At 37.9% G+C, this 27405-nt stretch overlaps 2 protein-coding genes across 3 annotated transcripts in view; one reads left to right on the top strand and one right to left on the bottom strand.

Moving 5' to 3' along the window:
- ZNF518A (zinc finger protein 518A) overlaps nt 1-27405 on the top strand; it is a 66567-nt gene that overhangs the window by 34292 nt on the left and 4870 nt on the right. The window contains exon 5 of the transcript XR_001817620.2: nt 5432-5519. The gene's annotated coding sequence lies outside the window, so the exon portion shown is untranslated. The remainder of the gene's footprint in view (nt 1-5431; nt 5520-27405) is intronic.
- Nucleotides 20682-27405, bottom strand: part of BLNK (B cell linker) — a 70161-nt gene continuing 63437 nt past the window's right edge. For both annotated transcript variants that reach the window (XM_017502832.2, XM_037729369.1), the window contains exons 16-17: nt 26725-26880; nt 20682-21416 (exon numbers count right to left, since the gene is read on the bottom strand). In XM_017502832.2, the coding sequence (XP_017358321.1) occupies nt 21297-21416; nt 26725-26880 (276 nt within the window). In that variant the 3' untranslated portion in view covers nt 20682-21296. The remainder of the gene's footprint in view (nt 21417-26724; nt 26881-27405) is intronic.

Here is a 27405-nt window from a genome sequence, read left to right as displayed (position 1 = left end):
GTGTGTGATCTTGGCTCACTGCAGCCTCCACCTCATGGGTTCAAGCGACTCTCCTGTGGCTGGGATTACAGGCACCCACCACCATGCCCAGCTAATTTTCGTGTTTTTAGTGGAGATGGGGTTTCACTGTGTTGGCTAGGCTAGCCTTGAATTCCTGACCTCAAATGATCCACCCACCTTGGCCTCCCAAAGTGCTGGGATTGTAAGGCATGAGCTACTGTGCCCAGCCAATAAGACCCATTTATAGTAAGAGGCATAAAATAGTATGAACCTGCCAAAAACAAAAACCAAAAAAACCAGACACCAAACCAAACCTATAAGACCTAACTGGGGGTTACATAGTATTTCTGAGTGGAAGACTAAATATACCTGCTTGGCAGATTACATTTTTACAGCTTTGTCCCCCACCCCCACCCCCTATTCTCCTCTTCCTCTAACAGAGCTGCTTTACAGAGAGTATTGTAGATTGGGCATTCATTGAAGAGCTGATTTCCCATTCTTTCTATCCTTCAATCCATTCCATAGCACAAAGGTACAGAGGCTCTGTTCAGGGGAGGGTTGGAGTGAGCTTCAAAAGCACAACACACGGCCTGAATTAGGGTTTTTCAGAGAGAACCAATATAAGAGGGCATGACTGAAGGGAATTGGGTCACGTCATTATGGAGGCTAAGAAGTTCCACACTAGGCTGTATGCAAGCTAGAGATCTAGTGATGGTGGTGGCATGACTCAGTCCAAGTCCAGAAGCCTCAGAACCAACAAAACTGATGGTATAACTCAGACTGAGGTAGAAGGCCTGAGAACCAAGGGACCACGGGTTTAAGTCCCTGAATCCAAAGGCCTGACAGCCTGGACTTCTGATGGCATGAGAATAAAGCTGTCTCAGCTTCTGGGGAATGGGGTTGAGGGTGATGGGGAGGGGGAGAGAACATGAGGGTAGAGAGAATTAGCTTTTTCTCTTTTCCTTCTATCCCAGCTTCTAGCTGATGGATTGTGCCTCAATCACATTGAGGGCAAATCTTCCCCATTCAGTCTGATGGCTCACATGCCAATCTGTGAAGACACCCTCACAGACATACCTAGAAATAATGGTTTTCCAGTTGTAGGTATTTCTTAATCCATTCAAGTTGACACTGAAAATTAACTGTCACAGGGCCTGACTTTGTTTGTACAGACTTCAGAGTATTGTAGAAAACAGTAGAGCAGTCAGTAACATTGGAGGCTAAACAATTGCCAGGTCATCCCAATAGATAACCAGATGTTTAAAGAAAGGATCAGGGAAAGAGACAGAGCCTGGGTAAAACTACGGGCATTCCTTGTCATCAGGAAGACTGTGTGCATGTTCAAGGTTGTTATCTCAGAGGAGTGATCAGAGAGAACTTCTGAACTCTAAGTTCCTGGCTGAATGCAGGGCAAACTTGTAAACTCCGTAAGTAGTGAAAGCAGCCTTCAAGCCATATGTTAATTAGTCAAGCCAAGTCACTAAGGGAAGATGATCAGTATGCAGAGATCCCATGTTACCTAAAATGTCTAGTTTCAACACAAAAATTGAGATATGCTAAGAAACAAAAAAATATGTGTCCTATATGACACAGAGAAATATAGGAAATATTAAGTTGTTTTGAGGGATACCAAATTTAGGATAAATGTTAAGTAGCTGTTATAAATATGTCCAAAAGGCCGGGCGCAGTGGTTCACGCCTGTAATCCCAGCACTTTGGGAGGCTGAGGTGGGTGAATCGCTTGAGGCCAGGAGTTTAAGACCAGCCTGGCAAACATGGTGAAACTCCATCTCTACTAAAAATAAATTAGCCAGGCGTGGTGGTGGGCGCCTGTAGTCCCAGTTACTCAGAAGGCTGAGGCAGGAGAATCGCTTAAACTCAGGAGGCAGAAGTTGCAGGGAGCCAAGATGGCATGCTGCACTCCAGCCTGGGAGACAGAGTGAGACGCTGCCTCAAAATAAATAAAATAAATAAATAAATCCAAAAAACTAAAGGAAGCCATATTTAAAGAATTAAGGAAAGTATAATGTCTTACCAAGCAGAGAACATGGAGATAGAAATTATTAAAAAAAAAAAAAAAAAACTAAATGAAAATTCTCGAGTTGAAATGTATAATAACTACAATTTAAAAAGTTATTAGAAAGGCTCAGTACTAGATTTGAGTTGACAGAAGGAAAAATCAGCAAGATAGATTGATAGAGGATATGCAATTTGAAACAGAAAAATAAGGTTGAAGAAAAAGTGTTCCTCATACTATGTACACAAAAATTAACACAAAATGGATCATAGACCTAAATACGAGCAAAAACTGTACAACTCTTACAAAAAATATAAGTAAATATCTCTGGCCATTCTTTAGGCAAAGCTTTCTTAGTGATGACACCAAAAACAAAAAAGTTCAATAGATAATTTGTTTTAAAAAGACAGAATTTTTATTATAGGAGATTGTAAAACTAGTCTGTTTTATCTAGGTCAGATTAATCTCAACTTAGTTTCAATAATGAAAAATTTGCTTTATATACCTTCTTTCTGCCCATGCTGTTATTGTCACAAACTACACCTTTATAAATATATCCATCAACAGTTTTATAATTAATGCAGTTTTAAAAATCAGGAAAGAAGAACAAGAGTTACAAACCGATAGACATTGTCTTGCCACTCCATCCACAATGTAAAAGGCCCCGGGTGCCAGGACGACATGTTCATCCTGCTAGAGGCAGAGTGAGAGGCCTGGAGGTTGTGCTGAGCATGGCTGCTTGTTGGGTCTTGGATGTAGGGTTTGACTGCTTGGCCGGTGGGAATGGTGTGCCACGATCTGCTCCTTTATTTTATTTTTTGCCCTCCACATGGGAATTGAGATGCACCGTTAAATAAAGCATTTGTGTTCCAAGTTTAAAAAAATACATTTTTTAATGTTTATTTGTGCGAGTGATTACATTTACCTTTCCAGTTTTTTTTGTTTTTTCTTTCATGTGGGTTTGAGTTACTGTCTAGGGTTCTTTCATTTTAGCTTGAGTACTCCCTTTAGCTTTTGGTTTTTTTTCCTTGTAGAGCAATTCTGCTAGCAACGAACTTAGTTTTTGTTTACCTATGAATGTCTTAATTTTTCTTTCTTTTTAAAAGAATAGCTTTGTTGGGTATAGAACTTTTGGTTGATGGTTTTTTTTTTTTTTTTTTTTTTTTTTTTTTTTTTTTTTTTTTTTTTTTTTTTTAATTTCCATTCAACACTTTTAATATGTCATCTCATTGCCTTCTGGTTTTTTTTTTTTTTTTTTAATTTCCATTCAACACTTTTAATATGTCATCTCATTGCCTTCTGGCCTCCATGATTTCTGATTAGAAATCAGCTGTTAGTCCTCTTCAGGACCTTTGGATGTGATGACTCACTTCTTTCTCTCTTGCTGCTTTCAAGATTCTCTTTTTGTCCTTGTCTTTCAACAGTTTATGATGTGCCAGTATACATATCTTTGAGTTTCTATTACTTGGAGTTTCCAGAGCTTTATAGAGTGGTAGATTAATGTTTCCTTTAAAACTCTCTTTTTTTTTTTTCCGTTACATTTGGAAGGTTTTCAGTTATTTCTTCAAATATTCTCCCTGATTGTCTTTTTTTTCCCTCTCTTTCTGAGACTCACCGTATGGGTATGCTGGTATTATTAGTAACATATCTATTTATTTTAGAGAGGCAGGTTCTTGCTCTGTTGCCCAGGCTGGAGTATATCAGTGCAGTCATATAGCTTGCTGCATCATTGAACTCCTGGGCTCAATCAGTCCTTTCGCTGCAACCTTCCAAATAGCCGAGTTAACTTTTCAAAAAATGTATTGTAGAGATAGGATCTTACTGTGCTGCCCAGTCTGGTCTTGAACTCTTGACCTCCCAAAACAGTGATTACAGTTGTGAGCCACTGTGTTTGGCCATATGCTGGTATTCTTGATGTTATCTTACAGGTCTTTCAGGCTCTGTTCATTTCATTTTTTGGTTTTTGGTTTTTTTTCTATTCCTCAGACTGCATGTCAACTGATCAGTCTTGGAGCTCATAGGTTTTTTGTTTTGTCTGCTTACATCTACTGTAAGCACCCCCATAGTGAATTTTTATTTCAGTTACTGTGCTTTTCAACTGTAAAATTTCAATTTGGTTCTTTTAATAATTTCTATTCTGGCCAGGTGTGGTGGCTAACACCTGTAATCCCAGCACTTTGGGAGGCCCAGGCGGGTGGATCACGAGGTTAGGCGTTTGAGACCAGCCTGGCCAACATAGTGAAACACCGTCTCTACTAAAAATACCAAAAATTAGCTGGGTGTAGTGGCAGGCACCTGTAATCCCAGCTACTTGGGAGGCTGAGGCAGGAGAATCGCTTAAACCTGGGAGGCAGAGGTTGCAGTGAGCTGAGATCATGCCATTGCACTCCAGCCCAGGTGACAGTGTGAGACTCCATCTCAAAAAAACAATAATAATAATTCCTTTATTGATGTTCTGTATTTGGTTGAGCTGTAATCCTCCTGCTTTAGTTCTTTAAACATGGTTTCTTTCAGTTCTTGGAACATATTTAATATAGCTGAGTTAAAGTATTTGTTTACAACGTACAATGCCCGTGCTTCCTTAGGGACAGTTTCTATTGATTGCTTTTTTCTCTGGGTATGGGTCATACTTTCCTCTTTGCATGTCTTATTTTTTTGTTGTTGAAGAATATAAAAATGTGAATATTGTAATGTGACAACTCTGAAAATCAAATTCTCTTCTCCATCCTCTCAGCTTTGTTATTCTTACTACATTTTGTAGTTGTCTAGTGACTTTTCTGAACTAATTTTGTAATGTTTGTATTCTTTGTCATTTGTGGCCATGAAAATCTCTGTTCTGTAAGTTTAATGGTCAGCTAATAAGTAGACAGAGATATTCTTAAACACCTGGAATGAATAAATCTTCCAGTATTTGCTAAGGAACTTGTGTGTTTTTGTGACACATCTTCAACATTCAGCCAGGTGGCTTACAACTCTGCCTTCACCTTCAGCCTCCTGGTTGGCCATTGTGAGAGTTTAGGGCCTTCTCAGATCTTTTCCAAGCATACATACAGCCCTGGGCATGAGTGTAGCCTTCTAGATTTCTTAGAAATATCTTAAAGCTTTACAAAGTCTCCATAGATATCTCATTTCCCTGGCACTTCTTCCAGGCTTTTTGGTTAGTCTATTGCTTGTCCCAGTTATTTTCTGTCACCCCAGGCAGCAGCAAATAAAACATTTGCCTGCTAATATTTTAAACATTGCCCCTAGTTAGCAACTTTAGCTCTGGACCAACTCCAAGTTAGGCAAAATAAAGGCCTTCTGAGCTGGCCTTCTGGGGAGCCACCAGACAGGTCAATATAAATAGTTACAGTGTTTTGTGAATGAAGTCTGTTCTGCTTCTCCCAATACTGGGAATGAAGGCTGTTATTTTCAGGGCTGTTTCTGAGGTGAGGAGTGGAGAATGGGACTTGAGTAACTTAAAATACCACAAAGCTATTCTGAGATTCAGCCATTTCTCTTGGGTAAGTACTTCCTGGGATGCTGAAAGCCTTTGATTAGTTTCTAAAGTTCCAAAAAAGTTGATTCTGATGGGTTTTTTTTTTTTTTTTTTGCCAGACTTTTAATTGCTTTTATGTTAGGGCAGAATTTCAAAGACTTTACTTTGTTGTTTTCACTGACACCACGTTATAGATAAATTTAACTTCATCAAAAGTTGAAAAAAATATTGCTTCAATGGATATCATCAAGAAAGTGAAAAGGTAACCCACAGAATGGGAAGAAATGTTGTATATCATATATCTTGTTATGCATTTTAATTTAGAATAATGAACCCTTACTACTTAGAGACCTGTAACCCAGTTTAAAGTGGGCAAGAGATCTTTCTAAAGAAGATAGGCAAATGGCCAAAAAGCACATGAGAAGATGTTCAACATCATTAGTCATTACAGAAATGAAAATCAAAACCATGTGAGATACCATTTTATACCCTCTTGTATGGCTATAATCAACAAACAAACAGATAACAAGTGCTGATGAGGCCAGGGAGTGTTTGGAACCCTCATGCACTGTTGATGGGAATGTAAAATGGTACAGCCATCTTGAAAAACAGTATGGGACTTTCTCAATAGGTTACATATAATATTACCATGTGGCCCAGAGATTCTTCTCCTACTCCCAAATAATTTAAAACAGGTGTTCACTCAAAAATTTATACAAGGATGTTCATAGCAATATTATTCATAATGGCCTTAAAGTGGAAGCAACCCAAAGTCTATCAACTAATGAATGTGTAAATAAATGTGATATATCTATTCAATTGAATATTATTCAATCACAAAAATAAATGACGTAGTAATTTATGCTACAATATGGATGAATGTTGGGAAGATTAGGTTAAGTGAAAGAAGCCAGTTACAAAAACATATGAGTCCATTCATATGAAATGTCAAGAATAGGCAAAAAAAGAATAGACTTTTTTTCTTATCATTATTCCCTAAACAATACAGAATAACAACTATTTAGATAATATTTGCACTGTATTAGATATTATAAGTTATCTAGAGATTAAAGTATTCAGGAAGATGTTTGTAGGTTTTATGTGAATACTATGCCATTTTATATAATGGACTTCAGCATCTATGGACTATGGTTTCCACAAGAGGTCCTAGAACCAGTCCCCCATGGAGGCTAAGAGACAACTGTTTATATTATGGAAATTGGCAACAGATACAAACTAGGGCTTTTTGCAACCCCTGACCAAGAGAACTGATTTCACTAGAACCCTCTGTGGAGATCACAGTTCTAGTTTTTATCCCATGAATCTGAACAAATCACATTCTATCTACAGGAACTACACTTTACACTCAAAGATATTAATAGGTTGAAATTTTAAAAATGGAAAAAGATGGCTGGGCTTGGTGGCCCAGGCTTGTAATCCTAGCACTTTGGGAAGCCGAAGGGTGTGGATCACAAGGTCAAGAGATCAAGACCATCCTGGCCAACATGGTGAAACCCCATCTCTACCAAAACTACAAAAATTAGCTGGGCGTGGTGGCGCGTGCCTGTAGTCCCACCTACTGAGGAGGCTGAGGCAGGAGAATCACTTGAACCTGGGAGGCGGAGGTTGCAGGGAGCTGGGATTATGCCACTGCACTCTAGCCTGGCATCAGAAAAAAAAGGAAAAATGTTGTCTCAGTCATCTTGAGCTGCCATAACAAAATACCATACACTGAGGGGATGGAACAGCAGAAATTTATTTTCAAAAAACATTAATAGATATAAAGAGGGAAATTTTATAATGTGTCAATTCATCAGGAAGCTATAACAATTTTAAACATATATGCACCTAATAACTACAAAATCCATGAAGCAAAACCTGACAGAACTGAAGGGAGAAGTAGCCAAGTAAGCAATAATAGTTGGATCTTTTGATATTCCACTTTGCGTAAATGAATAAAATAACAACAAAATATCAACAAGGAAATAGAAAAGTTGAACAGCACTACAATCTAACTAGACCTAATATATCTATGAAATCCACTCTAAAACAGCAGAATAGATAGTTTTTTCCAAAGTACATGGAACATTCTCCAGGATATACCATATAAAAGAAGTCTCAATGAATTTGAAAGGATGGGAATTATAAAGAGTATGTTCTCCAGTCACAATATAATTAAATTAGAACTTAAGGAAATTTTGAGAATTTATAAATATATAGCATTTGAATAATACTCATAAATAATGAGTCAAATAACAAACTCTCTTGAAGTTAATAAAAGAAAAAGCATAACCTACCAAATCTTGTGAGATGTGACTAAAGCAGTGCTTAGAGGGAAATTTATATCTCTGAGTTCATTTAAACAAGAAAAAAGCTTAGTACCACAGAACAGTACACTTAAAAATGGCTAAAACTTTTATGTATTTTTACTACAATAAACAAGAAGAAATATTTCAAATTAATAACATAACTTTATACCTTAAGGAGCAAGAAAAAAAGAGCAAATTAAACCCAAAGCAAGCAGAAGGAAGAAAGTCATAAAAATGAGATGGAAGGAAATTGCATTGAGAATAGAAAAACAATAGAGAACATTAATGAAACCGAGATTTGGTTCTCATAAAAGGTCAACAAAATGGACAAGCTTTAGCTTGAAAATAAGAGAGAAGTCAAATTACTAAAAACAGAATGAAAGCGTGGACATCACTACTTTCTTTAGCTAGAAAATAAGAGAGAAGACTCAAACTACTAAAAACAATGAAAGAGTGGACATCAGTACTGCTGTTAAAAAATGAAAATGAATATAAGGGAATACTATGAACAATTGAATGCCCTGTAATTAGATGACCTAGATGAAATGGACAAATTTCATCTAGAAAGATGCAAAAACTGTTTAAAAAGTGGCTTAAGAGGAAATAGAAAATCAGAAACCTATGACAAGTAAGGTATTGAAATGATAGCCCCAAAATTCTTAGAAAAACCCAGGTTTAGATGGCTTCAGAATCCATTAGTTAACTCCACCAAAAAAAAATTATAGATAGTTAGATACAGATAGATAGATAGCAAGCAGTTCTTTACAAACTCTTATAAAACACGGAAAAAGTGTTATATATTGAATGCTTGAGTTCCCCCCATTCCCCCAAATGCGTATGTTGGTGCCTTGACCTCCAATTAAGGTATTAGGATGTGGGGCCTTGGGGAGGTACTTAGGTTTAGAGGAGGTCATGAAGATAGAGCCCTCACAATGGAATTACTGCCTTTATAAGAAGAGTAAGACACATCATACATCTTTTTTCTCTGCCACGAGGATACAACAGGAAGTCACCATTTGTAAGGCAGAAAGAGGGGCCTCACTAGAACCCATCTATCCTGGCCTCCTGATCTCAAACTTCCCAGCTTCCATAACTGTGGGAAATAAATGTCTGTTGTTTTGAGCCACTCAGTCTATGGTATTTTGTTATAGCAACCAGAGCTGACTAAGAAATATACTTCCCAACTCATTCTATGAGGTCAAAGACATCTAAAGAAAATTTCCTTATGGATATAGATGCGCTAAAGACTAGTAAATCAAATCTGAGGACATAAAAATAAATCGCTGCAAGAGATTAGTATTTGGACCACCACTTTGTACTTCGGGCAATCCATGCCTTACATACCCACAGGATCGTTCCTCATTGCCAGCTGGGTGATGAATAGTCTGGTCCCAAAACCTCATCTTACTTCCTGCTTTTTTGGACTACTTTAGGTACTAACTCTGTCAATTGGGTCTTCTGGAGAAGATACTGACATGGAGTTTAGAATGCAAGAGGTGTATTGGGCAGTAATGCTTGGGAAAATTTAAAGGGTAGGGAGGAGTATTGAGTAAGAAAAGCCTGCAGACCATAAGGCAGATCTGATAACTGGGGGGAAAAAGGGGATTTGGTGAGTGGAAGCCATATTGAAAGTCTCAGATTGTCAAGCATCTCTTATAGAGTCAGCCAATCCAATGGGTATTTCAGGTCAAAGACTGCCTTTTAGAAGAGTTCCATGTTGGGCAAAAATGCTAAGACAGAATGGTGCGCTGGAAAAGCATATATTTGGCTTGAATCCTGAGACAAATCCTGACGGCCCTAACAGCTAGAGGCTGTCAACCTAATTGGACTGCTTGCAGCTGAATTACAAGTTTTCCCTCCCTCCCTCCCTCCTTCCTTACCTCCCTGCCTCCCTGCCTTCCTGCCTTCCTGCTTTCATGCCTTCCTGCCTTTCTCCCTCCCTGCCTTCTCTCCTTCTTTCCTTCCTTCCTTCCTTCCTTCCTTCCTTCCTTCCTTCCTTCCTTCCTTCCTTCCTTCCTTCCTTCCTTCCTTCCTTCTTTCCTTCCTTCCTTCCTTCCTTCTTCCTTTTTCTTTCTTTTTTTTACAGATAGGTCTTACTCTGTCACTCAGGCTGGAGTGCAATGGTGCACTGTAACCTCAAATTTTTGGGCTCAAGCAATCCTGTCTCCTGATTAGCTAGGACTGTAGGTGCATGACACCCTGCCTGGTTATTATTTTTTTTAAGTTTTTATAGATACAGGGTCTGTATTGCCCAGGCTGGTCTCAGACTCCTGGCCTCAAGTGATCCTCCTGCCTTGGCTTCCCAAAGCACTGTTATAGATGTGAGCCACTACACTCAGCCTATAAGTTTTTTCTTGAAGGAAGATCCATGCAGTTCACTTCCATGGATGCCACACTATAGGGCAATATCAAGTAGTACAACATTTATGTAATTGGAGTCCCAGAAAATGAGGAGAAAGGGGAGAAAAAAAGATTTGAAGCAATAACAACTGAAATTTTTTCCCTAAATTTTATGAAAATGATGAACCCAAAGGTCCAGGAAGCTACATGAAACCCAAGCAGGAAAAGCATGAAAAAAACCATCCCAAACACATCATAATCACATTTCTGGCTGAGCGCAGTGGCTGATGCCTGTAATACCAGCATTTTGGGAGGCTGAGACGGGAGGACACTTGAGTCCAGGAGTTTCAGACTACCCTGAGAAACCTAGCGAGACTTTGTCCCTACAAAAAACAAAACAAATTGGGGCACAGTGACTCATGCCTGTAGTTTCAACACTTTGGATGGCCAAGGTGGGCAGATCACCTGAGGACAAGAGTTCGAGACCAGCCTGGTCAACATGATGACACCTTGTCTCCACTAAAAATACAAAAATTAGCTGAGTGCGGTGGCAGGTGCCTGTAATCCCAGCTACTCAGGAGGCTGAGGCAGGAGAATCACTTGAACTCAGGAGGTGGAGGTTGCAGTGGGCTGAGATTGTGCCACTGCACTCCAGCCTGGGTAACAGAGCAAGACTCTGTCTCAAAGAAAAAGAAAAAGAAAAAAAAATATATTGGCTGGGTGTGGTTGTGCATGCCTGGAGTCCCAGCTACTTCAGCAGCTGCAGTGGGAGGACACTTGAACCCAGGAGACTGAGGCTGCAGTGAGCCATGATTATGCCAACTGCACTCCACCCTGGGCAACAGAGTGAGTCTGCCCCCCAAAAGAAATCACATTTCTGAAAGCAAGTGATAACGATAAAATTTAACAGAAGCCAGAGGAAGAAAGTATGCATATGTATTGAGAAACAAAGATAAGAGTTACTGCAGACTTACATCAGAAACTGCAATCCAGAAGATAGTGGAATGATATCTTGAAAATATTGAAGGGAAAAATAAGTCATCCTATAATTCTATATCTAGTAATCTTACAAGAATGAAGGCAAAACAAAGACAGTTTAACATAACAGAAATCTGAGATAATTCAGCACAATTGCGCTACATTAAATATTCAGAGAAAAAAAATTTTTTTTTGAGCTTGAGTCTCATTCTGCTGCCCAGGCTGGAGTGCAGGGGTGCAATCTTGGCTCACCACAACCTCTGCCTCCCAGGTTCAAGTGATTCTCCTGCCTCAGCCTCCCGAGTAGCTGGGACTACAGGTGCCTGCCACCATGCCCTGCTAATTTTTGTGTTTTTAGTAGAGACGGGGTTTCACTGTGTTGGCCAGGCTTGTCTTGAACTCCTGACCTTGTAATCCACCCACCTCAGCCTCCCAGGGTTCTGGGATTACAGGTGTGAGCCACTGCACCTGACCCAAGAGAAATTTTTTAGATAAAAGAAAAATGAATATCTTATCTATAGAAAGGAACTAAGAGCACTGGACTTTTTCCTTATTGTTTAATTTCTTTTAAAGAAAATAATGGAAAGCAAAAATAACATATTATAGGTTTATTACACATAGAAGTAAAATATATGACAACAGTAGCACAAAGGCAGGGAAGGGGAAATGGAGGGGTACTGTTGTATTTGACGATAGACTATGATAAGTCACATATGTGTATTGTACAGCCTAGAGCAACCATTAAAAAAAGTTTAAAGATAAAACAATAAAACTAAGACAATATTAAAGATAAAATAGATTTTAAAACCTCAAGCGAACAGAAGGCACAAAAAAGGAAAACAAAAACTGGTGGGAAAATATAGAAAACAGATATGGCAACTTTAAACTCAGTTATAATGAGTAATTATATCAAATATAAGTGTTATAAACACTCCAGTTAAAAGGCAGAAACTTGTCAGGATAAAAAAATGTAGACTTCAGAACAAAAAATAATACTAGAGATTAAAAAAATCTGAAAGATAAAGAGTTCCATTCATTAAGAAGATTTAACAATCCTGAAGGTCTATGCATATAATATCAAAACTTCTAAATACATGAAGCAAAAGTGACAGAACTATAGAGAGAAATTGGTAAATCTACAATTGAAGTCAGATATTTCAATACTTCTCTCTCAGTAATTGATATAACAACTAGGCAAAAAGAAATCAGTAATGGCATAGAAGACTGGAGCAATATTATCAGTCAATTTGAATGAAATGATTTTATGGAACATTTCATTTGAAATTAGCAGACTGTACCTTCTTCGCAAGTGCATGTAGAACATCCACTAAATTATTTTGATTTTCAATAAATTTAAAGGATTGAATTCATGCAGAATATGTTACATCCTTAACAGAATTTAATTAGAAATCAATCTCAGAACAATCTTTGGAAAATTCCTAATAGGTAGAAATTAAACAGCCCTTTTATGATTAACCTATGAGTTAAAGAAGAAATCACAAGGGAAATTTAGAAATATTTTTAACTGAATGAAAATGAGAAAACGATATTACAATTCATTGAATGTTACTAAACCTGTGCTTGGAGGGACATTTTAAACTTCAAATACTTATATTAGAAAACAATAAAGATTTAGTCAATTAGGTAAACTTCCATCTTAAGAAACTATGTAATGAAGAGCAAATTAAAACCAAAATGAGCAGAAGAAAGGAAATAATAGCATCATTTATGATAATCAATGAGTAGAAAACAGACAAACAATAGGGAAAATTAATGAAACCAAAACTTGGTTCTTTGGAAAGGTCAATAATATTGTTAAACCTTTAGCCAAATGAATCTAGAAAAAAAGAGAAAAGAGTTAAGGAGGGGACATTACTACAGATCCGACATATCTTAAAAGCATTATATTAGAATATATATTAGACTATATTATACAAATAAATTTGATATCCTAGTTGAAACAGACAAATTCCTTGAAAGACAAATTAACATAACAGAAGAAATAGAAAATCATAATAGCTTATGTCTATTTAAAAATTGAAATCATAATTGAAAACCTTTACACAAAGAAAGCTCCAGCCCAGATGGCTTCATTGGTGAATTCTATCAAATGTATTAGGAAGAAATAATATCAATGCTGCACAAATTCTTTCAAAAATTAGAGAAAGGAACATTTTTACATCATTTTATGAGTCCCACATTATCCTGATGCTAAAACTTGATAAGGACATTGTAAGAAAAGAAAACTACAGAACCGTGTTCCCTATGGATGTTTATTTAATAATCCTTAATATATTAGCATTAAAAAGCCAACAATATATAAAATGGATGCTGTATGTTAAATAGGGTTTACTCCAGGCAAGGAAAATTTTCACAATACATATGTCTGTCAAGGGACTTGTAACTAGAAAATATGACATTTTTACCGTTTAATAAAAAGACAACCTAATTTTTAAAATAGACAAAGGATTTTTTTTTTTTTTTTTTTGAGACAAAGTCTCACTCTGTTACCCAGGCTGGAGTACAGTGGCGCAAATCTCAGCTGACCGCTAACTCTGCTTCCCGGGTCCAAGAGATTCTCCTGCCTCAGCCTCCCGAGTAGCTGGGACCACAAGTGCCTGCCATCACACCCGGCTAATTTTTTTTGTATTTTTAGTAGAAGTGGGATTTCACTGTGTTACCAGGATGGTCTCCATCTCCTGACCTCGTGATCCGCCCTCCTTGGCCTCCCAAAGTGCTGGAATTACAGGCGTGAGCCACTGCGCCCGGCCAACAAAGGATTTGAAGAGATTCCTCAAAAAAGAGAATATATAGGCACACGAAAAGATGCTCAATATCATTAATCATCAAGAAAATGCTAATTAAAGCCACAATAAGATACTACTACACAGCTAGTAGAATAGGTAAAATTGAAAGACTGACAACATCAAATACTGATTACGGTGTGAAGCAACTGCACTCTCATACATTGCTGATGTTCCATAGAGTTTATCCAAAGAACATTCACTTTGTAAACATTTGGCAGTTTCTTATAAACATGTACTTTCTATGTGACCCAGGATTATACTCTTAGGTATTTTTCTAAGAGAAATGGAAACACAAAAACTTCCACACAAAAGCCTGACATACATACTGGCAGACATACAGTAGGCTCAATAAATGTTAGCTGGTTGAATGAAAAAATTACACATTTGAACTTTTTTACAATTTTTCTTCTTCCTCTCCTCCTTCTCCTCCTCCTCCTCCTTTCTTCTTCTTCTTTTTGAAATGGAGTCTCACTCTGTCTTCCAGTCTGGAGTGCAGTGGTGCGACCTTGGCTCACTGCAATTTCCACCTACCAAGTTCAAGCAATTATCCTGCCTCAACCTCCTGAGTAGCTGGGACTACAGACACCTGTCACAATGCCCAGCTAATTTTTGTATTTTTAGTAGAAATGGGGTTTCACCATGTTGGCTAGGCTGGTCTCAAACTCCAGACCTCAGATGATCTGCCCACCTTGGGCATCCAAAGTTCTGGGATTATAGACGTGAGTTGTCATGCCCAGCTGCCACTGCTGCTGCTGCCACCACCCCCTCCACTGCCTCCACTGCCGCTTCCTTCTCCTCCTCCTCCTTCTCCTTCTCCTCTTCCTCCTCCTCCTTTTCCTTCTCCTCTTCCTCCTCCTCCTCCTTCTTCTCCTCCTCCTCCTTCTCCTCCTCCTCCTCCTTCTTCTTCTGATGGAGTCTCGCTCTGTAGCCCAGGCTGAGTGCAGTGGTGCGATATCAGCTCACTGCAACCTCTGACTGCGGGTTCAAGCAATTCTCCTGCCTCAGTGTCCAGAGTAGCTGGGATTGCAGGCATGTGCCACCACATCCAGCTAATATTTTGTACTTTTAGTAGAGATGGGGATTCACCATGTTGGGCTCCTGGCCTCTTTTTTTTTTTTTTCTTCTAAATAGAGATGAGGCGTCGCTATGTTGCCCAGCCTGGTCTCAAACTGCTGAATTCAAGTGATCTTTTACCTTCGCCTCCGAAAGTGCTAGAATTACAGATGTGAGCCATTGCACCCAGCCTTGAGCTTTTACAATTTTTAATATGCTCATCTAACAGTAACATAAAGTAGGTTGCATTATTATCTCCATTTTACAAATGGAGAAGCCAAGACGAATAACTTTCCCAAGTTCACACAGTCTGTTATTGGTAAAGCTGGGGTTATAATTAAGGCAACTCAAGCCAAAGAACTTGCATTAAACCATAGCAGTGTCCTCCTCGCCTAATGGAGGAGTTACTATTAGGGTCAGTCACATCTTTAGTAGAATAATATGTCCATATGGATGCATCAAAGGTTAAGAAAAATGTAGGGTCCTTAGTCTTGGATGCTTGGAACTTTGTCCATGGATAGGCCCCAGAGACCCAGGAATCTCATGATATTTGATGTGAGTTTCTGTGTATATACATAAATGAATTTTTTCTCAGGCCAAAGAGCCATAGTTCTTATCAGATTCTCAAAGAATTTTGCAACTACTAAAAGATTAAGAACCATAGATGTAGAAAAAATATTTGAGATTTTCCTAAGACACAATTATAATTACTAAGTGCTCTAAAATATTTGTAGATGGGTTCATTTGAAGAGCTATCCACAGATTACTTTTTATGTCTGCAAAGATTTTGGTTAGGGGACTAGGAGGTAATATTTATTAGGCACAACTAGCTTATTTTAGCTCTTAAATCATTACTGGAAACATACTGTTTTACAAATGTAGAAACTGAGGTTTACAGTGGTAAGAAACTTGCCCAATAACATGCTGATAAATGCCAGATTTAGGATACCCAGACCTGTCTAACTATAAATCAAGTACTGCCTCACCTTGTGGTTAGATACAGGTGCAGAGCATTCAGTGCAACTAACTTTGTTGGGATCTTTAAGCAGTTTCCACATACCCTTAGAAATAGAGGCTGAGTTATAAGGCATCTTAAGAACATTTTGAAGGAGAATTCAGTCCTTTTTTAAGAACATGGTGCTGGTTTTGACTCACATCGCTGAATTCTGTTCTCTGGGACTTCCTTTTAGGCAAGATTGTCCCAGTAACTACAGTAAGAGTAGTTTAGCTCCCAGAGTGCACTCATGATAACACAATTCAGGCTTGTGATGGTCACAGGTCTAGCTTTTTCATATCTAGTGTCCTTTTGAACAAACTTGAACAGCTTTTCTACTACTATAGATGCAATCTAGTTTGCAACAGAAAAGAAGAACGGGGGTCGTTTTTGATTTTTCCTTCTTCAGGTGCTACACAATGTACTCTTGACTAATGTCTCCTATTCCACCACCTAGCTTGCCTGAAAATTTCTTTTTGCAAAATCATTTGTTTGTCAGCCATTGAGACACTGAGATCACAGACAGGTGTTTTGAGATTTCATATTTATTTATTTATTTTGAGACAGAGTTTCATTCTGTGGCCCAGGCCAGGGTGCAGTGGCATGATATCAGCTCACTGCAACCTCTGCCTCCCAGGCTCAAGTGATTCTCATGCCTCAACCTCCTGAGTAGTAGCTGGAATTATAGTACAGGCAAGTGCCACCATGCCCAATTAATTTTTTCTAGTTTTAGTAGAGATGAGGGTTCACTGTGTTGACCAGGCTGGTCTCACTCCTGGCCTCAAGTGATCCTCCTGCTTCAGCCTGCAAAACTGCTGGGATTACAGGTGTGAGCCACCATGCCCAGACTCTTAAAGACTTTTCTAATTTCATCAAGAATACCACCTGCAGAGGTGGGCTTTAGAGAAGCAGGTAGGATCACCCTCAGTGGACTCTTCTGCAAGATGAGGGGAAAGACCAGCATGTTGGACTGGGTATTTCTCCCAGCTTTGGGGAGGAGTAGAGCCCTTAGCAGAGGATGGCCTCTACTTCTCAGATGTTCTCCCCGCCTCTGCTCTGAGAAATTCACCACACAGTGCTGAATACCAACCAACTGAGGATTAGTATAATCTTAACAGCTATGCTAATCACCCAACTGGAGTAGGACACTTGGAGGAGAGGAGGACTGAGGCAGAAGAGGTTGTTATGGGGCCAAGGTTGCTGTGGTAGCCCCAGGAATTAATGAGTATTTACTTAAATAGAAAATAATTCTTTGTAACACTGAGGCAAATTGAAACTAGAGAGCTGATACTTCATACTACAAACAGATGCTTTGCTTTACGAAAAAATTAACCCAGTTTCCCAGTTTAAATTGTGAGTCATCCTAGTACATTCTTTTTTTTTTTTTTTTGAAATGGAGTCTCACTCTGTCGCCTAGGCTGGAGTGCAGTGGCACCATCTTGGCTCACTGTAGCCTCCACCTTCCAGGTTAAAGCAATTCTCATGCCTCAGCCTCCCGAGTAGCTGGGATTAGAGGCATGAGCCACCATACCAGGTGGCTAAAAATAATTTTTGTATTTTTAGTAGAGATGGAATCTTGCCATGCTGGCCAGGTTAGTCTCGAACTTCTTACCTCCAGTGATCCACTCACCTTAGCCTCCCAAAGTGCTGGGATTACAGGCATGAGCCACCATGCCTGGCACTTTTCTAGTGCTTTCTAAATGATTCAATGGTTTTCCTAAAAGGAGAAAAAAAGTTTTCATACAAAATTTCTCAAACCCCTATATACCTGAATGTAAAAACTGCATATAGTTTTTATTAGATTCTATGGCCGCCATAATAAACTAGATGGCTTTAAAAGCCAGAAATGTATTGTCTTCAAGTACTGGACACTTGAAGTCCAAAACGAAGGTGTCATCAGGGCCACACTCCCTCTGAAACCTGGAAGGAAGCCTGTTCATGCCTCTTCCTAGCTTCTGATGATTTGCAGGCAATCTTTGGCGCTCCCAGGCCTACAATGCATCACTGTAGTCCCTCATCTTCATGTAGTATTCTTTTTTTAAAAAATAGAAACCATGATATTTATTGAAATACTGAGTTTTATTTCACATGTATATTTTTGTCTCGCCACCATTTCCATGTCTGACCAATGCTACTACCATGTCCTGTCATAACATTCCACACATACTTAAAACCAAGCAAAGGGTGGAGTTCCATCTTTAAAAACTAAACAGGCATTTTGGACAACACATTCTTGGGAAAATGGAACCTGGACAATGTTTATGAAACACAGTAGGGAAAGTTCTCACTCTCCATTATAAAAAGGACAACCAGATATCATCTGTTACAGAAATGAAGTAAGACGAAAAATTTTTAACAAATTGTTTAAACTATTTTCTTAAAGAGACTTCCTCCACTGCCAGAGATCTTGAATAGCCTTCTGGTTGTCATCTGGAAGCAATTCTTCACATAACTGATGAACTTGGCTTTCACTTTGGGAAGGGAACCACCTTTTTCTATACTTGCTTGCATTTTTGCTTTAATGTCTTCTACAGAAGTGAGTCCTTTTGGTGTTTTAGGTGTCTTTTCCTGTTTTTTGAAGGATTCTTGTCCTTTTGATCTTGGTGTTGATGACAGTTTTGAGTCTTTCCCATTCTGATTTGATTTTTGTGCATTTTTGGCTAGAGTATTTCATATAGATTTCTTCACTGGTGTTTTTTTTTTTCAGTTTCCTCATCATCAAAATCATCATCATAACCTTCATGACATCATCATCATCATCATCTTCATCAGCAGGAAGTTTTACTTTTTTTCTGTGGAACCTTGCTACCACCTCCAGGCGCAGATTACTTTCCAGATATATTTAAGAGTTTCACATCCTCCTCTTCCTCTTCTGACTCTGCATCTTTCCCCAAGGGAAAATGTTGGCTGTACATTTTCAAAGTTGCCAGTGTTACTTTAATTGGACTGCCTTTGTAGTTCATTGCTTTTGCTTCAACACTGTGCAATTCATTCTTTGCATCAGCCCCTAAACTGACCATTCTTAAAGATAACTGGTGCTCATTTTTATCATTATCCACCTTAAAGTGATAATCTTTGTTGGCCTTAGTTCATAAATGAAAAGATAGTTCTGGTGCCTCAGGGGTCTCATGTCCATCGAATCTTCCATCGGATGGTGGTACATACTTAGGTGGGAGAGAAGGCAGATGGAGATAAGCACAACCACTGCTCAGGAGAACGAACAGCCTTGCAGGATGGAATCACACCATGGCTTCACATAGTATTCTTCCTGTGTATCTCTTCATATAGTCTTCTTTCTGTGCCTGTCTGTGTTTGTATCCAAATTTCCTATCTTCATAAGGACACAAGCCATTATATTAAGTTCCACCCTATTGACCTCATCTTAACTTGACTATATCTGTAAAGACCCCATTCCCAAATAAGATCACATTCTGAGATATGTGACCTTATGGATTAGGACTTCAACATATGTTTTTGGGGGGGACCACAGTGCAATCCATAGCTTAGGTGGTAATTATGAAAGTATATGACATTTAAAAAAAATTTTTGTTTTTTGAGACAGAGTCTCGCTCACCCAGGCTGGAGTGCAATGGGGTGATCTTGGCTCACCACAACCTCTGCCTCCCAAGTTCAAGCAATTCTCCTGCCTCAGTCTCCTGAGTAGCTGGGATTACAGGTACATGCCACCACGCCCTGTTAATTTTTGTGTTTTTAGCACAGACGGGGTTTCGCTATGTTAGCCAGGCTAATCTCAAACTCCTGACCTTATGATCCACCCACCTCGGCCTCCCAAAGTGCTGGGATTATAGGCGTGAGCCACTGCGCCTGGCCAAAAATACAATTATCTTTACAAGTGAGTCATGAATTACTCTGAAATCATTACCTTCTAGCCTTTCAAAATACTTTCATAAATTGCTATCTTATGCAGTGGTCAAGTGTGTTCCCCATTTAATTATTAGACTTAATTAGCTGCTTTATCATTTCAGTGCTGTCTGAATTACACAGTAGAAAAAAGCCTTTTATATGACAAAGTATGATACATTTATGGGATGATCTAAAACCTTGGACATGATTCTCCATGATGAGATCTCTTTTATTCCTTGGCGTTCACCAATGTGTGCTTTTCTGCCCTTGTTTTGTAGGATATTTCTCTAGAACTGGTTTTTGGTCTAGTTTTGCTGTCATTCCACTTTGAAACTTGATATGGTTTGGCTGTGTCCTCACCCAAATCTCATCTTGAATTGTAGGTCCCATAATTCACTTGTGCCATGGGAGGGACCTGGTGGGAGGTAACTGAATTATGGGGGCGAGTTTTCCCATGTTGTTCTCGTGAAAGTGAATAAGTCTCATGAGATCTGATGGTTTTATAAAGGGCAGTACCCCTGCACATGCTCTCATGCCTGACACCATGTAAAATATGCCTTTGCTCCTTCTTCACCTTCCGAATTGATTGGGAGGCCTCCGCAGCCATATGGAACTGTGAGTCCATTAAACCTCTTTTTTTTCTCCTTCCTTCCTTCCTTCCTTCCTTCCTTCCTTCCTTCTCTCCCTCCCTCCCTTCTTCTTTCCCTCCTTTCCTCCCTCTTTCTTTCCTTTCTTCCTTCCTTTTTCCCAGTCTCGGGTATGTCTTTATTAGCAGTGTGAGAACGGACTAATACAAACCTCATATCAAGTTTAGTTTCTGTGTGATAGACATGCAGATCAAAGACGGTATAATTATTTTTAGTAAGCAAAACTAACAGCATAATCCTAGAAAAGAACTTACAGAAAGTTCATATCCATGTACATCTCCAGTGGTTGGGAGTGCTCACAAAAAGGAACCATTACATCCTTCTTGTCTATATTTACAGATATCATACATTACCCATAATACCTTATTTTCTACAAATTAAAATTTTAACCAAAACTTAATTGTCAAGCATTGGCAATAGAGAGCCCAGCTATATTAGTGTACAAATGATCATTGTGGAGGTTTAAATTTCCAGCCACTTTGTTTTATGCAAGAGTATTATTTTCTTATTTTGAGAATGTACTTTACAATTCTTTTTAAAAATGAAGATATTTAAAATATTAGTAGCATGATAAGTCAACCTCACCAGATATTAACAGTTCACAGGTCAGGCAATAGGTAGAAAAAGTCCATGTGACTTTCTTAAAAAGAAATCATCTTCTATTTTATTACTGGCTGATTCATTTATTACTCCATCTTCTATTTTATTACTGGCTGATTCATAATCCAAAAAATGAAGTTTTAGGACTTTTTCTCAAAAGGAGAAACTTGGGGAAAATGTCTGAAGCAATGATATTGATTTTTTTCTTCTTTATGAAACTTTAACTGCATACTTCAGTCTGGTGGAATCTTTTGTGTTATTCTGACTATCAATAAGAACCAGAGGACTATGTTGATGATTCTTGATGATTTCAGCAACACTTCCAAAGTACTAGAGGAAGAAAACATAGGTGAATTACACATTGGCATTTGTGTTAACTTTGAGCTCCACTCCTCCCATCTTCTTTCATTCTCAAGTTAGTAAAAGTTATTACGTCCCAGCTGACATTCTGCCCAAAAAAATCTAGTTTAACAAAGGCTGTAACCTTCAAGATGACAGATTTTGGACTTAGCTGTATTAAGTATGATGAAAAACACACTGACAGCCGCAATTAGCATAGCTACTTAGAGAGATTACTTCACTAAGTTATGATGAAATATTATAGTATATTGCTTTTTATTTACTGTTAAATGTAAAACAGTCATACAATGCATTTTCTACATTCTTTACAAAACATAGATCATCTTTTACTTTGCACAAGTCACAGATACAAGAACTGATGTAATAAATTAACCTTAGAATTTAGTATGAGGAAACAGTCATTTCCTAAACAAATGTATGTTTTGTTTTCTTTTTTAAACAAATAAAGTTTTATACACCTTCATATTTCCATTTTTACTTGACTCCTGGTAAGCTTAGAGTTTTAACTTAGTGCCTAATTAATAATGAAATTTCATGTGAGGCTCTCTGCATACATACTTATTTTTCTAAATTTTGAAACTTGTTGCCTATGGGTTTTGCTTTAAAATTATCACAAATTTTGTTTTGAAAAATAAAGTGTTAAAGGATAAAATAAATGTAACACAGACCATGAAATGAAATGCATTGAGTATACAAAAGTGCTACAAGTTCACACTCATTAAATACATGTATTTAGAATCATTTTTAAAATGTGGTAATTGATTTACAACAGTGCCATAAGTTTAGCAGTTATTATCAATTGATTTTATTTTCTCCATTTTTTAGATAAAGACAAACATCTAGAGTAAAAATTTTAAGCTTTTATTAATTTTTTGGATGACTTCCAAATATCTACATATTGAATAAAGTAAAATATTCAGAATATTGGCCAACATTTTCAAATGAAATACCAGTTGTCTTTTAGATAATTGGCTATCTGAATATTCATTCAGGGAGGGAGATAAGAGACAGGGACTTTCAAATACCTTTACTCTTCTTTTTTTTTTTTTTTTTTTTTTTTTGAGACGGAGTCTCATTCTGTCACTCAGGCTGGAGTGCAAGGGTGCGATCTCAGCTGACTGCAACCTCTGCCTCCTGGGTACAAGCGATTCTCCTGCTTCAGCCTCCCAAGTAGCTGGGACTACAGGCATGTGTCANAAATGAAGTTGAAGAATATTTGTAATTTAATTTAAAAAAGAATTGGGCATAACACAGTTACAACTTCCCCTCAGCTCTCCTTTTTTTTTTTTTTTTTTTTTCATTAATTCAGTGTATTTGAGATATTCATATGTGGACAGAAAAACAACTCATTTAATAACTCAAAATCTCATGGCCAATAAGACAAAGCAGACAGTTGTCAAAACTGTAAAATTACTCAATGCTATATCACTTAATACCAAAATAGCTACATAAAAGGTTAAACAGTTAATGAATTGGTTACGTTTTCTAGCCACATACACAAAAATACAGACTAAAAAAAAATCCACATGACTGACATCATGTAACTGACACTTTTTTTTTTTTTTTTTTTTTTTTTTGAGGCAGAGTCTCGTTCTGTTGCCCAGGCTGGAGTGCAGTGGTGCGATCTCAGCTGACTGCAACCTCTGCCTCCTGGGTACAAGCGATTCTCCTGCTTCAGCCTCCCAAGTAGCTGGGACTACAGGCATGTGTCACCATGCCTGGCTAATTTTTGTATTTTTAGTAGAGATGGGGTTTCACCATGTTGGCCAGGCTGGTCTTGAACTCCCGACCTCAGGTGATCTGCCTGCCTCAGCCTCCCAAAGCGCTGGGATTACAGGCATGAGTTACTGCACATGGCCATACCTTTAGTCTTTATTCCTTACTTCCTGTTCAATCATTCAGCCCTCTTGCAATTGCCAATGAAATTCTTTCATTATGAATCCCATAAAACATTCATTCTGCTTGTTTGGCATAACATGTTGTTAAACCAAATGCAGTTGAAAGTTAAATTTATGGATTAAAGGGCCAGAAAATAAAATAGCATAACTCTTTGAAGTGGATTACAAGGGGAAAAGTGTGTTCTGAACCTAGGAAGCATAGGAGAGGATTGCTACACTTACACAAACAAATACCTCATTCTGTCCCTCTAGTCCCTGAATATTTGTGAGTATTGCCTTGTTGTGGTATTTGGGGATTCAGTGTTTGCAGTAGGGAGTTGAGCTGAGTAGAAACATTTGAAGTAGCAAATGAAGTTGAAGAATATTTGTAATTTAATTTAAAAAAGAATTGGGCATAACACAGTTACAACTTCCCCTCAGCTCTCCTTTTTTTTTTTTTTTTTTTTTTTTGAGACAGAGTTTCACTCTTGTTACCCAGGCTGGAGTGCAATGGCGCAATCTCGGCTCACTGCAACCTCCGTGTCCTGGGTTCAGGCAATTCTCCTGCCTCAGCCTCCTGAGTAGCTGGGATTACAGGTGTGTGCTACAGGTGCTACAAAAACACCCAGCTGATTTTTTGTATTTTTAGTAGAGATGGGGTTTCACCATGTTGAACAGGATGGTCTCGATCTCTTGCCCTCGTGATCCACCCGCCTCAGCCTCCCAAGTAACTGACACTTTCAGATGTTCAGTGTATAGGGGACATAATCTTTTTATTATAGATAATTTAAGTAAGAGTTTTAAATGACTGTCAGTACCTCCAGATACTATTATAGTAATAAACTACTTATTTTGGAATCCATATGTTGAATATGTTAGAAGTGAGGTGAAGCTCTCGTCTATTCATTCTAAAGTAGAGATGAAGTTTCTTTAGGCCAAGACAAATTCCTGTTTACCAGAATTTCCTAGACAAGGAAATTCAGAGCCCCTCGCAGAGCTCAAAATTTGTGAGAGAATTTCAGGACCTGGAAATAGGACAACTTCTTCACCCACCCTTAAGCCTCTTATAGAAGAGCTAGACTGCTGGGGAAGTTTTAGGATGTGAAATGATAATGCAATCTACATTTTAAAACCCAAGATAGGTCTTGATTAATGCTCTCAGATTCAAGAGTTTTGCATTTTAAAATTATCAGAGACTTTGTTAAAAGCAAAATAAAATTCCCAATATAAAAATCCTAGAAGAAAAGGTAGAGGGAAACATCATGACACTGGATTTGGCAATGATTTTTTTAATATGACACTAAAAGCATAGGCAACAAAAGCAAAAATAGGCAAGACAATATCAAATTTAAAAGCTTTTGCTCAGCAAATAACACAGTCAACAGAGTTAAAAGGTAACCTATGGAATGGGAAAAATATTTTTAAATCATTTATCTGATAAGGGGTTAATATCCAGAATATATAAAGAACTCCTAAAACTCAGCAACAGAAAAAAAATCAAATAACCTGATTATAAAATAGAATAGGCATTTCTCAGAAGATGGCCAAGTGGCCAAAAGGCATATGAAAAATGTTCAATATCACTAATCATCAGAGAAATGCAAATCAAAACCACAATAAGCTATATCATCTCACACCCATTTGCAAGACTACTGTAAAACAACAACAACAAAATTCAGAATATAACAAGTGCTGGTGGGGATGTGAAGAAGTTAAATGCTTGTGTGCTGTTGGTGGAATTGTAAAATTGTCCAACGGCTGTGGAAAAAAGTTTGGGAGGTCTGCAAAAAATTAAAAACAAAATACCCATGTCATCCAGCAATCCCACTTCCAGGTGTATACCCCAAATAATTGAAAGCCATGTCTTGGAGAGATTTGCACACCCATGTTTATAGCAGCACTGTTCACAACAGCCAAGAGGTAGAAGCAACACAGATGTCCACTGATGGATGTTAGACTCACAAAATATGGTATATAGATGCAATGAGATGCTATGCAGCCTTAAAAAGGAAGGAAATCCTGACACAGGCCACAACATGGATGAGTCTCGAGGACATCATGCGAAGTGAAATAAGCCAGTCATAAAGGACAAATATTGTGTGATTCTACTTGTATGAGGTATCTAAGGTAGTCAAATTCATAAAACTAGAACGTGGTTGCTAGGGGCTACCAGAAGGGGGAAAAAGGAAGTTGTTGTTTAGTGGGTATAGGATTTTAGTTCTGTAAGATGAACAAGTTCTGAAGATCCGTTTCACAACAATGTAAATATACTTAACACTACTGAGGTGTACACTTAAAAATGATTAAGATGGTAAATTTTATATGTGGTTTTTTAAACCACACTTGTCTAAAAAGCAAAATAAAGAATACCCATGACTTTTTCAGTTTGTTTCAAAAATGCTATTCTCCTGCTTGCAATCACTCAATCAGATTAATTCAGTCGCTTAATAATTATTTATTAAGTGTACACTGAAGCCAAATATTGTGGTTTAATTCCGGAAATACAGAGATGAAAAGACATTGCCCTTGGCCTCACGTAGTGGAGAAGACAGACACTTCAGCAATCATGACACTTTCCAACAATTTAAATACATTCTAACAAGTGCTGGGTTTGGAATGGTGAAGCTTTTTCTGAAGGAATCTCAAAAGTAAATATTGCTTAAATTGAATTTTGTTTATGCTATTTTCTCTGCATAGATTGTTCTTCCCATTTTTCTCTTTCTACCTCCTTCCAACTTATATTCTACCTATTCAAATTCAGCCCGTAATTCAAAACCAGAACAAGTATCAGTCCATTTCTAGACCATTCATGGGTTACTCCAGCTCATATTTCAGGGTTCATTTATAGGAGCAGGCTGGCTAAACTGAGATATGGTAAGCATTGAGTTTGGTCCAGATTAAAGAGGTATTAAAGTTAATGTTTGGCTAATATTTAATACCCACGTGATTTTTTCTTCTTGCTGCAGGCCCATAAGTTCATTCTGGTACAAGGGCTATAGTCTAATATCTTAACTCAAGTTTCTGTATCACTTCTGGATCCTTCCCTGGTAACCTACCTTGGTACTTTAGTTGAGATTTTTAGGTATTTACTTTGGAGGTCTGGAACTTGACCTTAATTCTTACAACCTTAATTCAAGTTGACATCTCAATCTTGATTTATATTTGCCCATGGACTAAATCTATGTCAGACTGACCTTACTAAATAACTGAATGAAAGGACTAGGATGTACATCACATCATTTTTTCCTTTTCTGCATTCTTATAGGATATATTGCCCAATGCAAGCATAAGAACAAATACTTTTGTATCCCTTCTTCTCATCTCTAGCATCTAATACAGTATATGATGTAATTATACTCAGTACATGGTTACAAAATTGAATTTAAAAAGAAATCACTTACCTCTTCACCATTTTTCTTTCTGCCCAAGGCGTATTGTTTCGTTGCTTCAATAAATCGCACAGGAATATTATATACTCGCTTATTAAAGAATACAACTAGTGTATATGGTTGTTTGGAATCATGGCCAGAGCTTTTCCGAATGAGAAATGATCCATCCTGTTTAATTTTTTTTAAAAAAAGCATAATTATGGTTAGTATTACTTATATTTCTACAGATTCAAAAATCATTTTATAAAGACATCTATATTACATTCCAAAGGCAAATTATTTAGCTACATTATTTTTATTATTGATTAGCACTTGCCTTCTTAGTTTCTAAGAAAATAGTCCAGGAAAATATATACTCATAGAAAATACTGAGTAAGATCAATGCTTACCTTTAAAGTAATAACTAATTGATTATTTTTAGAGACAGTCTCACTTTGTTGCTCAGGCTGGTGTGCAGTGGTGCAATCATAGCTCACTGTAGTCTGGAACTCCTGAGTTCAAGTGACCCTCATTCCTCAGGCTCCTGTCCCTGGTGTTCCCACATGATTGAAGTCGGGCTCTCCAAACATTTACTTCCAGGTGTTTTTTGTTTGTTTGTTTGCTTGCTTGCCCTCTTGACTCAAATTTTTAATCCTGCGCATTGATCCAAAATAGCCTGTCACTGTTCACTCCTCAGTGGAGCTTATGGAGCAC

This window comes from Cebus imitator, unplaced genomic scaffold, assembly GCF_001604975.1.
Source record: "Cebus imitator isolate Cc_AM_T3 unplaced genomic scaffold, Cebus_imitator-1.0 Scaffold299, whole genome shotgun sequence".
Lineage (NCBI taxonomy): Eukaryota > Metazoa > Chordata > Mammalia > Primates > Cebidae > Cebus > Cebus imitator.
This window is presented reverse-complemented; position numbering and strand designations above follow the sequence as displayed.